This window comes from Pteronotus mesoamericanus, unplaced genomic scaffold (genome assembly GCF_021234165.1).
Source record: "Pteronotus mesoamericanus isolate MK-2021 breed Mesoamerican mustached bat unplaced genomic scaffold, CSHL_Meso_final contig_78, whole genome shotgun sequence".
In the NCBI taxonomy this organism is placed as follows: Eukaryota; Metazoa; Chordata; class Mammalia; order Chiroptera; family Mormoopidae; genus Pteronotus; species Pteronotus mesoamericanus.
Genome location: NW_026555258.1, coordinates 27,971,735 through 27,987,606, shown reverse-complemented (window position 1 = coordinate 27,987,606; position 15,872 = coordinate 27,971,735). Strand labels below are relative to the sequence as shown.

Sequence of the window (15,872 nt, the reverse complement as noted above, 5' to 3'; positions counted from 1 at the left end):
CGGGGCCGTATGCTCCTACTATGCCACTTACTAAAGGGAGCTTGCTGAGATGTCACAGAAAGGACTTACTTGGGTACATTCTGTTCCTAAGAGTGTTAGCATGGTAGATAAGGAAGGTGCACAGCATGGGAAACTGGCAGTCCTGGCTTCAAGTCCTGGATTTCTCCCTGACCTTCTAGGAGACTGTATTCATTTCCTGGGCCTGCCATAACAAATTTCCACAAACTGGGTGGCTTAGAACAACAGAAATTTATTCTCTCACAGTTCTGGAGACCAGGAGCCCGAAAGTCAAGTGTCGGCAGGGTGGCTTCCCTCTGGAGGCTCCGAGGGAGAATCCGTTCCATGCCTCTCCCAGCTCCGGCGCCTGGCAGCAATCCTTGGCGCTCTTCGTGCTGCAGATGCATCATTTCAGTCTCTGCCTCTGTCTTCACATGATGTTCTCCAAGCAGAAAATCTCCCTCTTCCCTTCTTGTCAGGAGGACACTTGTTATTGGATTTAGGGCCTACCCAGGTAATCACGGATAATCTTATCTCAGGATCCTTAAGTTAATGACATCTTCAAAGACCTTTTTCTCCAAATAAGGTCATGTTCACAGGTTCCCAGGGTTAGGATGTGGACCTGCCTTTTTAGGGGTCATTATTCAATCTGCGACAGGGATCTTGAGGGTGTCCCTTCTGTCCCTTAGCTTCCCTTTATGTAAATAGTGAGGTGGGCAAGAGCCCGTTGACTTGGGATGGTTCTACACGTTTGCTCATCTTCATGGACACTGCTGCACACCCAAATACAGGCGTCAACCCAGCACCCTGTGCCATGCTGACCGCCACCCGCCCCCAGCACTCAGGTAAAATGCAAATTCAAATTCAAGTAACATTTCTCAACTCTCTAGAACTTCCTTTGACCATAGACTTTTGAAGGCTGGTTGGGGAAGTTGGTTTGTGGTCAGACCACAAAGAGGAATGCTTTATTAACTCTGGGCCCTACACCCTGGGGAGAGAGCGTTCACCAAGAGCAAGTACAAAGGATGGCTCAGCCCAGGAAGGGGTTTGGCAGATACAACTTGTTCAGGGCCAAGATCGGGGGGCGGGGAAGGTGAGCAAGGTGCTCCCTTTCAGTACAGAATTTAAGAAGGAACCAAAACCTCAGTAGTCAAAATAAATAATATTTTAATAAATCAAAACTAATATAAAAGATCTATAATGAACAAACTATCAAAATTTTAAATAAAGATAAGATCCAATCCTGCAATCGTGTGACTCAAATCACTTAGTTTACCCTAATCCTGATCCTCAGGACTTTGTCTTTATTTAAAATTTTGATACTTGTTCATCACAGGTTTTTTGCATTCATTTTGAATTTAAAAAAATATTGTATTAAAATTTTTATCTTGATTACTGAAGTTTTCGGTACTCGCTTAGATTTTGCCTTTAACCCCCGCTGTAGAACGTGTGAGTCACAACTGGAGGGACATGCTGCTCAGTTTGGGCCAGGAACGTGGTCACTGCCAAAAAGACCTGTGTGGGCCCAGAGGGACCAGTAGGGGACCTTAAGGGAAAAATAGTGCGGTAAGTCCTTTGGTCCTAGAAGGATCTGAAAATCTGATGGAAGGTGGGTCTACACCATCTCTTGGAGAGACCTCTGATTCTAAGAGAATCTCTGATTCTAAGAGACAGAAAGCCTTCAGATGTCCCTGTGTAACTTCAATGATCTTGTAACCTCGGGATAATGTAGGAAATGCTGCCTCTTGCCTCAAAGACTTTGGGGACAGGGACTGGGTCTCCTGGAATTTTGGGAGCTGCCCTAAGCCAGGAGCCTGCCTGTGTTCCCATGGCATTGCTCCCTCCTGGGAGGCCCAGGAGTCGCTGGCCACGCTGCGAGATGAAATGTACAGCCCGAGGAATAATGCCAAGGCGTCCCATTCACAGGCATAGCAATAAAGGGGGAAGTCAGGCTCCCCACCAGCCCCAATTTTTTTTAAAAATCAAAAATCAAAAATAAAGTCAGCGACCTGGGAAATAATTTGTTATAAAGTCAAAGTACTGGCTACAGGAACACTGAAAGAAAAAAAGGTCTTCCGAAAGATCATTCCTATGCACAGCTGACATCTGTGCTCGCCTGCCGGGGTCACGCCCACGCTCCTTAGGATGACACCTGAGGCCCTTCTCTTGGCGTCTCCTGGTCCTCACCCCAACTTAGCTTTGCAGATCTTATGTGTCATCATTTACTTCTTTGATTTTCTTTAAGTCTCTCAGTTTAATTATTACACTGCTCATAGAATTTTTCCCTTTGTTTTCGTATTTTCCTCAAATTTTACACTATTTTCAGATTAAATTACCGGGTATCCCTGGACCAAGTATCTTCTAATAAACTGTAAGCTTTGACACTTTTAATAATAATACTTGCTGAAATATAATGAGTTGTTTCTACTTATTATTCAGCATCTCAAAACCTTTTTACACTCTCATTGATTTTAGTATAAAAATATTTCTTTCAAACTTTTCTAACCAGAGTGTTTTTCTAGGATCTCTCAGGTGCCAGTGTGATCTAAGGAGCTGTTTGCAAAGTGTGTCCTAATGATCTGCCATTTTTTGGACAAAGCAATAAACCGTTCTTGTAGAGCTGGCTCCAACTGAGATTAAATAATGGATAAAAATAATACATATATATTTCACTTTACATGCAGTTTGTTCTTTTAGTGAAATTGTGTCTGTAAGACCTCTGGGTTGAGTATAGAATTTAACAATCTGAGCTCTGAGAATACAGGAGAGAATTACATGTACTGCTGTACTGAATTTTGGCTGGTAGTTAAAATTGAGAGATGAACGTTCCTGTCTTCTCCAGGGCTGTCATCACTTGGTTCTTGAGAACACTCACAGTGATAGAGAACCGTGTATGTGCTTTTGAAACAGTTTTGCATGTGCCATATTGCCTGGTTCCCTCACAGCCCTACTGGATAAGCAGAGTAGGGGTTGGGAATTCCTGCTGAGAACTCATGGAGGCCCCAAGGACTTAAGCAACGTGTCTAGGTCCTCCTCCCTGCTGGGACAGTAGCGAGGAACCAGCGCCATGTTAGCCATCTTGCACAATCTGCTATCTGTCCTCCTGTTAACCCCAGAGGAGGGTATTTTTACCACTATTATACAGAAAAGGAAACAGTAGCTTGGAGAACTGAAGCTCAAGGTCACAGCTGGTAAGAGGCAAAATTGGCGTTCAAACCAGTCTGGCTGGTCTATAGCACATGTTTCCCCAATTGTCTTTCTTCTCCAGGCTGACAGAAGCATCAGTGTGACTGAGACACGATATTCCAAGTTTGAGGGGCACAGGAAAAAACTGTAACAGAGCCTGAGAGGCAACACTTGCAGCTGGTACTGTAAAAGTCACAACTCCATCTCTTCTACGTATATTGTGTTATGCGCTTACAAAACACACTTACCTCATTTAATGCTCTAGTTTCCTAGGGAATGCAGCGGATGGCTGGCTCTTCCCATTTAATAGATAAGTGAAGCTCAGAGAGGTCAAGTGACTTGCTCAAAGACACACACAGCAAAGGGCACTTTTTGTCAACATAATCAGATAAGATGATCAAAATAGATGAATTCAGAGGCTGAGATGGACAGACCAAGGCACTGACCTTTCCTGAGATGGTCTTGATCTGCTTGGAGCTCAGGGGTTCAAAGTCCACGCCGATGTAGCCCTCCATGGCAGCAAGCAGATTCTTCCGGAGACAACGGGATGAGTTGGCTTCTGTATGCACCTGCTCCCACCAGGAGGGCTCATACCAGCCCGGGATGATCCACTGGTATTTGCTACCATACATGTTCTCCTCATATGCCTGCAAAAGATGGGTTGAACAGGAAGGCACCAGGAGTTAAACATTTGTTCAAGGTTTGGTGTCTTGTGAGAGAGGTGTGTGTGCATTGTATGTGTGTGTAGGGGCAGGTGGGGTGGGGCTCAGGCTCCCTCTTACCAGAGGATTTATTAATTTTTCTATATCTTGCTTGGTCTCCTTCTTGTTATTTCTCAAGGGATCCAAGGTAGTTTGTGGATAAGATGTATAATAGAATAGTAAACATTGAAAAAAACTTAAAACATAAGGACCTGAAAAAAATAGAAACTATATTTTATATCAATAAGGAGAAAACAGACCAGTTCTTCAGGGGGAAAAAAAATATTTCCTAGGCTTTAACCCTAAAAAAAAGCCTCATATTAGCTAGCATGGTATCAACAGCATCCCTACAACAAACAGATTTTATAAGGCTATTTTGTATAGATCTTTACTAAAACCTGAGATCATAATCTAAAAGCACAACCCAGGGGGCAGGGAGCAATTTTGCAAGGAGCCAAGAAAATTTAATCTAACTATGCAATTTATATAAGATGACTCTTGGCAGATTGAACAGTCTTTCTGAATCTTTACCCAAAGCATAGTGTGCACAAATCCAACCCTACAAGTTCCTTACAAAAGCTTTACATCTACCTTATTTGTCATTCATGTTCAGCCTTTGAGGTGGTCAGGGCAGAACTTATTATCCTCATTTTAAAATGAGGAAACTAGAAATCAGAGACAGAAAGTCACTTTTCCAAGGTCACACAGCCAGGGAGAAAACTCAGCCTGGAACCTAGGTCTGCTAACTATTATGCTGAAAAAACCACACTTCCTTCCTTCCATTAAAAAAAAAAAAATCCTCAGGCTGTTCTACTAGACCTCTACTTGGCTTTAGTTCTTATTGTGATGACTTTACACCGGGCAAAGCATGCTTTTGGCCAGCTTAGAGGCGCCCAGAAAATCCCACTATGTAGGAATGTCATGTGCCATCGAAATTGGGTCCAGAATGAAGTTTCTAAGTAGATTCAAAGTCCATTTTTTTTTGAAATTCCCCTCTATTCTTAGCAAAATAAAACACTTTTTGGATGCCTTCTCAGTCTCAACAGGTTGAGGCAAGAAGGTAGCCCCACTTATTAGAAATGTACACTAAAGAAGAGTCGATAGATTCCGAGGGAGGACATGGAGAGGCGGTCGTGTCAGACACAAAGGTGGGTTTTCACCCCCGGACAGAGGCCATGTGATAATTTCGAGGCAGCACTGAGCGGGAAGTCAGAGCCTCGCAGGGGTCTGCTGTGAGAGCTCTGACCTGCTAGTGTCCCATCAGAAATTGTTCCTTCTGAGTGAATTTTCCAGAGCACAGAAGCTTAGGACATTTGCGTGACAACATATTTTGTTTGGAACATTAGTCAATTTTAAAGATAAAAAATTGTCCATTGACCTACCAGGGGAAAAAAAAGATTACAAACCGGCAGCACTAGATCCTCTGCCCCGTGCCAGCGGGGGGACTAGCGCATGGCACCCTGGGCCCCACACTGCTCATCTACAGCCTGCAGGAAGCAAAGCCTGTATCACTGGGGTGGCACAAGAATTAAATGACTATTACGTGCACCATGCCCGTCCAACACTACACTCAGGAACAGTGTCGCTGCTCCTTCTCGTTCCCTTCTCCTTTTGGTAACTCATCTATAGCTTCATTCTGAACGTCAGTCGTTATTATGGGCTATGCACACTGGGCCAAAGCCCAAGTGGCCCTAGACTGCTCTACTTGGCGTTTGGGACCCACTTTTTAGGGCTTTGCTTCCTTTCTAGCTGTCAGGCGTCGGCAGTCACTTTTCACTGTCAAGTTCCTCTGCTCACTCTGAATTTGCTGCTTTTTGATGGCCACGGGCCGGGAAAGCAGGGGCTGTCAAACAAATGTGCAGAGCAATAATACACAGGTGTTGAGTGCAGGTCTAAAAGGGACGTAGGCCAGACTTAAATATGTCACCCACTGCTAAAACAACTGTGGAGAAGCCCCTGAGCCTCCGTTCCAGTGCCCCCACGTTCAAAAGAGCTGAGGCTGTTTACCACATGACTTCTAAGTAGCTGCGGGTATGCTTAGCTGTCCACTTTGCCTGATGGGGAGGTCCTGGAGGCTGGTGTCGGCATTTCCCAGGGTCCTCAGTACTTAGCACAGGGCCCGGCGTGGAGAGGCCACCCAATAAGTGGCTGTGGAATGACTGAATGAACGCATTTCCAGTTTACTTGGTCACCTTGGTTTTCATTTTCCCCGCCTCTGGTAGCAATGTGATCTCAAGACCTGCGGCCACCAAATGGTCCCTGCCACGTGGCAAAAGGCAGTCCTAAGCTCACCTTCTTTCGTCCCATGGACTGCTTCGGTCCCTATTAGCTGTAGACAGGGAATCGTGTTGAGATATTATTTTAAAATCCCATTTCCTCTTCTATTAACTTTCCTTTTGTCTCCTCCCCTCCCCATGCGAGGACGTTTCCCTTTAATGCCACAGTTCACTAAAATACGGTGAGAAACCTTCGCGTCAGCAAAGCGGTTCACAGCTGAGATGATGGGCCCCCTTCGAGGGCTTTATTGAAGCCTCTCAACGACCCCATCGGGTTGACGGGGCAGGGATCACTGCTTCCATTGTAGAGGTGAGGCAGCCGAAGATGGAAAGCGATCTGCCTGCGGTCACACGGCTGGTGGAGCTACAACCGGGACCTGGGTCGGAGTGCTGGAGAATTTAGACTAGACCACCGAGGAGCGAGGAGAAGACGAAAGCAACACGCCATGCCTGTAACTATGCTGGAGCCAAAATGAACATTTTGCCACCGGGCTATAAATAGGCCTTGCATTTGCTGGAGCCTGCTCGCCCACTGGGTGGCAGTTCCAACCTCAAGAACACAGCAACATGCTGCAAAGATTGCACTGCGGCATTTGGATGGCAGGGACGTGGATGTTTCCATCTGGTCTGTGCTCCGACCCGACATGGGCGGGAAGGCGCTCTCTGCAGGTCTCTGCGCTGAGCAACTCGCCCCACCCCCCACTGGACGTGCCTGAGTCTTGATCCACTGTGAAGACCCTGAGAGGACACTCCTCGGGACCTTGCAGACCTGCCAGATGAGCTCCTTCCTAACCAGGTAAGACTGAACATCCTGGAGGGCAGGTCTATCTGAGGGCCTGATACATGGAATAAACACCCAACCCAGAGCTCTGAGAAACTCCTGCATGAACAAAGCGGCCAGCAAAGACGCTAAGAGAAGGCCCATCTCCAAGTACCAAAAACCCAGTAAGAGGAAAGAGCAAAGCGTGGTGAGAAGGTAGGATGGTGTCCCATGCCATGTGGAAGGCAGGCAGCCTGGGGCTTTGGGTCAAGAGGAAGACGGTCACGCCATCTGTTCTGAAGCAGAAGCCACGGCTGGAAATGCCACTCGGAAAATAATCCCAGTGCATGGCACAGAGTGAAATGACAGTCACGCTTCAGGTTGTGCTTGGCTCAAATCAGAACATGAGGTCTGTCTGCATTTCTTGCAAACAGGAGGTGGCCAGTGCCCAGTGGGGTGGCTTTATGGATCATTTTTATTAATATATATTTCTTGGAGTTATTACTCACCATGTGCCAGCTGCTTACAAGGCTTGGGGACATGGCAGGGGGGCGGGGGTCAGTCTTTTCCCTAAAAGATAACATCCTCCAATTTGGAGCATTATTTTCCATTTCAAAATGGGTCATTTCTGGGCCTTACAGGGTAATGTGTAAAGGTTTATGAGTTTTGAAGTAAAATGCATTAAATCAATTTGCTATGTTTTTAAAATGTTTCTCATGGCCCTCTTTAGATTTTCACATGAAATGACCACTTCTTACCCTTAATTGATACATAGGATGCTTAATACAACCTTGTAAAGTCCATCAGTTAGTAAACTCAGCAGTCCACCAATGTTCCTTTAGACACTTGAGACACTCCATGACAAACAAACAAAGACCCCTGACATTTACTGAGGGTTCCCTATATATATCACACACTGTGCAAAGTGTTCTTGCTCATTTAATCTTCACAACAATCCTATAAGACAAGTGTTATTATTATCCCCCACTTTACAGATGAGAAAACTGAGGCTCATACAGTGTCAATGACAAGCCCCAATTCAGTTACTAGGCAGCAGAACAAGGGTTCCCACCCAAGCCTACAGACTCCTGAGCTCTCAGCTTCACCCAGGATCTCCTGAAAGACCTGCCTTGTAGCTTCCTCTGCTTCCCGGAAAGCTGAGAGATGAAGGGGCAGTGCTCACTTTGCTCCTCAGCCTTCAGGGGGAAATGTCCCCGTGCGGCTATGGCTTCCAGCCACCGCTCTCTCCTTGCTCCCAGGCTCTTTTCAGTTCCTGCATCTCTCCTGAAACGGGGCACCAGGAGCAGGGCTGGACATCCCAGGCAGAGTCTCTCCAGCACAGAGCGGAGGGACCACCCGCCCTGTGTGCGGACACACAGCCTGACATCACCTCAGCTCCCCGGCAGCTGTCTCACGCTGGTGACTCACACTAACTCTGAAGTCAGCCAAGACCCCAACATCTCTTTTGCCCTCAACACATAGTATTCCTCAGCTCTGCCTGAACCATATTTGACTTCAGCGGCTTGATCTGTTCTGATAGGCCTCTATTAGGGCTATTAGTTTTACTTTCAGATTTAATCAAAAGTTCCAGCCTGTTGAGGATCTTTGTACCCCAACTCTGTCATCTAACATATATCACAACTTTTAAAATTCCTACCAGCCTGCTTTTTATAATTTCATCCAAGTTACTGATAAAAGTTCAAAGAGAAGAGAGGCCTGTGGCCCATCACTAGATTCTATACCCAAAATAACCTCAGTCTAAGACGAAGAGCTTATTGGGTTGATGATGGCGCACGGAATTGGGTTCTCATCCTATTGACCTTTCTTCTGACCCAGGGCAGACAAGGGGGAGCCAAGGCATCAAAAGGGAAACATCGGTGACTGTGTTAGAATTCCTACGTATACTTAGGTTAGAACATCAAAAGGAAAAAAGAATTTGATTGGGGATCAGTGAATAGGAATGGAACCTTGGCTCTGCCGTGAACCAGCTGAGGACTTTTAGGAAAGTCCCTTCACCTCTCTGGGCCTCTACTCTCTCATCTGTAAAATGAGATAATGACAGTTGCTTCACCTGGTTATTGGAAAGATTAAATGAGATAAGGCATAAAAAAGTCCTTTGTCACGTATCACACACCAGACAATTGTAAAGGATTCAGGGATAGATATTGAACAGTTGACCATCTGTTCTACAGCTAGGACTGCTCACAGGGCAAGGAGGCATCTGGGCACCTCAGTCTTGCCCTGTCCCTGGTACCTCCCTCTGTGCAGGGCATGCAGCTGGCTTTCATTACGCATGGCTCAGTTGAGGGGACTGAGAATTAGGAGGCAGCGCTCAGACAGCGGGTTTGGTAAGTCAAGGTCCTGGTTCATCCTACAACTTTACTGCTCGGAGCCCTGGGGTTTTAGCTCCATTAAAGAAGAGATGAGCAGGGAGAATAACACTTTCGCTTCCCAACTCCAGTCCTAGGACCTCGCTCACCCACTAGGAGGTGAGAATGAGTCTGAGAAAAAGCTTTGCGAACTTCCCCAAAGACACAAATGACACGATCAAAGTTTTACTTACACAACAGAACACTTTTGCTGCCATATGCTGGTCAAACTGGCCAAGGATGATCCTCACGTCATTGCCCTGTGGACAGAAGGACACATATGTAAAGGCGAGTGTATAACAGCACACCCCAGAGGGCTGGAGGCCATGGGCAGAGAACGTTTGTGCAGCCTGGGCTCCCAGCCAGAGCTCTGCCTCAGCAGGGCAGGGAGGGCAACGCCTCGCCCCCTGCCCAGCCCAGTCTGGATTCTCTGGCCCTCTCCAGGGCCGGCTTTCCCTTGGCTCCTGCTGTCAGATCTCCCTCATCTCATGGGCAAGCCGTGGGATAACTCTGCATGGGCTGGAGGCTAAAGCTGCCCTTGGCCTCTCCCCTGTTCTCCTCCAAACCCTGTGGACACAGAGCCAGTGTCTAATCTTCTTCCTCACTATACATGTAGGGAAACTGAGGCCAGAGGAGTGAAGGCAGCTTCCTAGGTCCCCAGGATGGTGTCTGCAGACATGAGACATGAGACTCATCTGACTCCCCCAACCTGCCCCTTATTCTAGACTTTTCCACCTTCCTGGAACCCACAAAACTTCCCAATTAAGTTTCAGAGCCTCTTTGAGTTCTGAGCTTTGTTCAAACATCAGCTCTACCAACAAGCTTCAAGGGTAGCCTCAGGCAGCTCCTTTTTCCCACCTAGCCTCTGTTCCCTGATCTGTCAACCAGGGATGAGGGATTAACAGTGGAACCTTACAGTGTTGCTCAGGGTACTAAATGAGATAATCCTCATAAAGTGCTTAACACGGTTCCTGGTACATAGTAAATGTCCAACAAGTACTAGCTAGTATTAGTATTTTATAACCTTCCCCTGGCCCATCTTTATTTCACAGGAAAATCTATATTCAAAAGCTCTATAAAATGCTTATTTATTATCTTATTATCTCAGTGTGGTTAATAGGTATAAGCTGTACAACAGCCCCTGTGACTCATTTATATTAATTCAATAACCATTTACTCCATGTCTCCCTCGGAGGCTCCCTCCCAGGTCAGGGTAAGGGTCCTTTGGCTGCTTTGCAGGGGGTGTGGATCCAGGCTAGGCCCCTCCCCATAGAGAACAGGCGGAAGGGGGATGTGCTGGGCAGCCACCAGGAGGCCAGCCGTCCTGGCCTGCATGCCTGCGCCCCTCCCCCTCCCCCACCACTTCCTGCCGTCTGCAGCGAGGCTCAGCCTTGCAGGTGGTGCTACCTTCCCACCGTTCATCCAACAGGCTCAAGGCCCTTTGAAGCATAAAGAAGAGAAACATGCTTTTAAATATCAGTTTATAGCATCTTTCAAAATTGGAAAGTGCTGACTGGGAGGCCAGTTTACTCATCATGTACTTTAGCAAAATAAAAAAGGCTTGGATTCTAAAATCATCCTCCATTTGCAAGCAAGAATGGAAAGAAGAAAAAAATTTGCTCTGAAAGGACTTTAAAAGATCATTAAGAGAGAAGTTGAAGGAAGGCAAGCCTTTGTCATCACCATGTCTGCAACGCTATAAAAAGTTCTAAGCTGCTTCCGTTCTGTGAACATGTCCCCAGGGACATTCCAGGGTCTTTCTGCTAGTTTGTTGAAATCTTCTAGTATTTCTTGCTGTTAACAATACCCACCCACCCAGCAAACACTCATGGAACATCTACTTTGTGCCAAGTCCCGTGTTGCTAAACATGATATAGTGGAAACAGCTTATTGGATTTTGCAGTTAGAGAGACCTTGGTTCAAATCCCAGCTCTACCACTGACCAGATGCAAAGCCCTGGGCCTTACTCTCCTGAAGCCTCAATTTCCTCCTCCCTGAAGAGAGATGCTACTACCTGCCTTGCAGGTGGCTGTAGGATTAATGATATGAAACCCACCTGTTGGCTTCCATGATGCTCTCTTCTGGTCACTCCCGCTCGGAATCAGCTCCTCATCTTTCTGTCCATCCCTAAATGCTGGTGTTGAATGCAGCTCTGTTCTCATCACTCTCCCTGGGCCACCTCATTCCTGACCCCAGCCACAAATCCCCTCGGTGTGCTCTCGAGTCCAAAATCTCTGTCCCCAGCCCAGACTTTCCACCAGCGGCCCCCTGGACACCTCCTTGGACTTTCCCAGGCACCTCAAGCTCAACATGCCCCAAGCTGAACTCATCATCTTTCCCGTCGAGCCCCTCCCTCCTGCTGTGTTGTCCACCTCTGAGACTGGTGTCGCCAACCTCCTCCTCCCCCCAGGTGGGAAACTTGACAGTCACCTTACGTTCACTTTTCCCCTGCATCCAAGCCATAACCAGGGCCTGTTGGATCTGCCTGCTCATAGCTCCCAAATCATTCCTGTCCCTCCAGCCCCACTGTCCTGGGTTTAGCCACCATCGTTCCATAGTCGGTGAACCACAGCAGCCTCCTACCTGGATCCCTGCCTTTAGTCCTGCCCCATCCACGCCAATCTCCACAGAGCACATGAAGGGATCATTCCAAGATTCAAATGTGATCATGTAAAATATTTTCATGGCCTCCTGAGCTTTACAGATCAATCTCTGAGTATTCAAGATTCTTTACCAACTGACTCCTGTGCACTTCTCAATCATATTCCTCACTAGTCCTCATGTCTCACTACTCCTCCAAAGCACCAAGAATGATCTATATCCAGGTCTGCTACTTGTTCGTTCGTTCATTCATTCATTCACTCATTCATTTCCTGATTCTGTCCCCTTTCTTTCTGCAAGCTCATCCATGCAGAGTGTCCTTCCTTCCCACTCTTCATGCCTTAGCTAAGGCACCCCTACTCTGAGAGGCCACCTCTGTCCCATCAGTCTTGGTGGCCATTTATTCCCCTGTGGGCCCGGAGCACTCTATCATGGCACAAGACCCCTGACTTAGGTCTATCTTCCACCTTAGACTGAGGGTAACTGGATACATCTCTGGGTTCCTAGCTCCCAGCACAGGGCATAGCATATATGTCAACAAATAGGTGTTGAATGCATGATGAAGCACTGAGCACAAAGCCTGGCCCTGGTTACTCAGTAGATGGTACCACCACTGAACTAATAATATCCTGTTAGCCGAGGGCCTAGGCACTGATTGGATTCACCATGTCCATTTCTTGAATGGACCAAGGGACCCACATTCTTCATGGTTGACCACCTGATGACAGATAAATAACCAGCTCTGCCATTTGTGGACCATTTAGTGTTCCTGTTGCCTTGACAACCAAGTTGCATGGATTGCTTGGTCTATGTTTGTAGGCTGTTAGAATTGGATGGGGCCTAAGGGATCAGCAACCTAGTTAAACTCTTTCCAAAGAGGCAAAAGGCTCCCTTCAAGACTGCACAGCACCCCAGAACCAGTGCTCTTACCTTGGCGCTTCCTGACCATCAGAGGGCCCTGAGGAAAGACCCTATCCAGAGCCTGATACAGGGAGCGATTCATACCCACTCTGATTCTAGACGGTGAATAAGAGAGGATAAGATGCTGCAAAGTCTGGGAGGAAAGAGGACAAGCCAGTACCCAGTGCAGCTGGAACCTGGGATCCGAGGGTCAGGGAGAGGGCAAAGGGAGATACCACTGGACTGGGATCCTCAGAGGGGGCCTGGAGAGCAGTATAAAGAGCGCGTGGTGCTTCTCCAAGTAGGCTGTGTACACGAGGAGTGGTCCTCTGAGTGTGAGAAGCACGACAGACCTGGCTCGTCCTTCTGGAACAGCAATTTATTAGAAGATTCAGGGGTGGGGGAAAGGCTTTGGATTTGGAGGATCTTGTAAGTCTTTAACACACATAGTATACTCTCTTCCAGAATCACACTTTTAAATATTGCATAACTGGCATCTTTTCCTGAAAGTCCAGAGAGTAGAAAGAGAAATTGTGCATTGGCAGCGGCCGGTGCTTCTGGCCAAGCCTCCACCTTCCTGCCAGGGGTCTGAGCACACTCTCCTCTGTGGTCACAAGGGCTTTGGGGCAAATTAAGGAGTTTGGGGGAAGGGGATCTAGGGGAGGAGAGCCATAAATGTCCGAGGATGAGAGTGACAGAGCATTGAGAGTGGGCTGCCAGCACCTCACCCCCTGCTCAGCGAATGGGACCTTCTCGGGGCCCAGGAGGCTATACCGGGCCTCACACTCCACAGCAGCCAGTGACTGACACACACGCATGGAAAACTCCAGCTCTGTGGTGCAGTCTGTGCTACAGCGACCGTGTGGGGCCAGGCTAACCAGGTCTCCACCAAGGCAGCATTCTGGCCTGGCTCCCCCTAGCCTCCTGCTTCTCTCCCCTTCTCCTGAGCACACTCTCTGTAAATCATTTTCACAAGAATCTCAGGTTCTCTTTTTAGACTAAGATACACAGGTCGTGTAAGCTTCCACCTCAGGTGGGTCTGGCTCCAGAGCCTGGATGCTTGGCCAGTCCCCGCTATGTGGCGCCTGCCAGGCCGAGACGGCCAACTCCACAAGCCTGAGCGCAGGAGCTCAGCATCCAGTCTGCAGCAACAACTCACGGAGATGAGTCCTGCAACTCTCAAGCGCAAGGACCTGAGTGGCAAATGCAATCCTGAGATATCACAACAGCGGTTGTGCATCTGAAAGAGCAGAAAAGCAGAAGGCCACCCCTTCCTGTCTTCTCTGTGGCAGGAGTATGGGCTCCAAGGAGTATGGACTAGAAGGTCAAGGTCGACCTGACACTGGCTTCTTGGTTTTCGGGCATCTCCACCACCTGTGCTTCTGTCTCAGCCCTCGACCATTGTTCGGTTGTTTCCTGGTCCTCAGAGGTCCCGCCCTGGAGGCCCGCTCTAACTACCCCAATGGGCCGCTGCAAAACCTAATCAAGCCACAGTTGAACGTTGTAAGAAAGGGATGAGGTGCTATGAGCCCCAAGGCAGCGGAGCTATTACTGGCTGGCCGTGATGTGAGCTGGGGGGTGCCCTGGCCGGGACCGTGGACACTGGGGAAGGGGTCTCTCTGGCCTGAGACCTGGGGTAAGCCTGAGAGAGTCAGTCTAGATGTTTTCCAAAGTCCCTTCTGGCTCTGACAGACGGACTCCACACCCAGAAGGAGCACTCTATCTTCTATTTAGCTAAAATGAGTCTTTTCTTAGACTTCTTTTTTTCCTCACCAGAAATGTCCCTAAAGGCAGAGAAGCAGAAGATACATACTCTTTAAGGAAGGGAGTGAAGAGGGAATAGCCTACGGCAGCCCACTGGCAAATCATGGCATTTCTTTAAAGTCTACTATTTTATTTTAAATTATTCATATATAGCCCTGGCTGGTGTGGCTCAGTGGATTGAGTGCTGGCCTTTGAATCAAAAGGTTGCCAGTTTGACTCCCAGTCAGGGCACATGCCTGGGTGGGGGGCCAGGTCCCCGGCTGGCAACAGGGCGAGAGGCAACATATCGATGTTTCTCTTGTACATTTGATGTTTCTCTTCCTCTCGTTCTCCCTCCCTTCTTCTTTCTAAAAATAAATAAATAAAATCTAAAAAAAATAAAATAAACCTCATATATAGTTAGCATTCTAATAGCTTATCTATGTTTATTTTAAGATAAAAATAATACTTTTTCTTCCCATATCTCTGAGTAAAACTGGCCTGCTGGGAAGATGCACAATATTTATTCCAGGCTTGTGTCCCCTCGGGGTGCTTGTATGAGCCTCAGTTTCAGACAGACAGGCAGAGTTCCTGGCCTCTGGGATGGGAATGAAATTCCACTAGGACTCTTGCATGGAGCAAAGTGGGGAACAGTTCACCCGAAGGCCTATCTCTGTGGTCGTCTAGTGACAGGCAGAGTAATAGCCTCCCAAAGATATCTATGTCCTAATTCCCAGAACTTGTAAATATGCCATGGGACATGGCAGGGGGAATTAACGTTGCAGATGACATCAACATCGCCAATCAACTGACTTAGGAAATGGAGATTGTCCTGTAATCTGAATGCTGAGTGATGGGTCAGGGATGCTCCGGGGAAGGCAGACCAAGCTGCTGAGCTGAACGGAAGCGCGTGTCTGAAGCCTGGTTCCATCCCCCGCGTGGCCCCGTGACTCACTGAGGAAATGCCGAGGGGCAGCCCCTTCGTGGGGAGGCCTCCCGAGTCAGGTCTGGCTGCAGTTAATGTAAAAGGCCCCTATGTGGAACAGCCCCAGAATGAGCTTCAAGACCTGGGGGTCTTTAAAAAACCACACAGAGATGGTTTTTTATTTCCTGACTTTCTTTACATTCATAGCTGCTAAATCAGCCTGATTAATTTAATTTTTCAGCTCCTCTATGTTCTTGCTTATTTTTGCTTGGGTGATGTGTCCAAGCGTGAGAGAGAGATGTTATGGCTCCCAATGGTTCTGTGTTTCCGTCAATTCCCCTTTGTATTTTTAAAAGGCTTTCCTTTATATATTTCAGTGAGATGTAATTTAGAGCAACAATGGTCCATGAGTGT

At 47.6% G+C, this 15,872-nt stretch overlaps 1 protein-coding gene across 1 annotated transcript in view; it reads right to left on the bottom strand.

The window, feature by feature from the left end:
* The window catches only part of GABBR2 (gamma-aminobutyric acid type B receptor subunit 2), a 331,202-nt gene that overhangs the window by 143,548 nt on the left and 171,782 nt on the right, over positions 1–15,872 (bottom strand). The window contains exons 5-6 of the mRNA XM_054584622.1: positions 9,484–9,549; positions 3,630–3,830 (exon numbers count right to left, since the gene is read on the bottom strand). Of these exons, the coding sequence (XP_054440597.1) occupies positions 3,630–3,830; positions 9,484–9,549 (267 nt within the window). The remainder of the gene's footprint in view (positions 1–3,629; positions 3,831–9,483; positions 9,550–15,872) is intronic.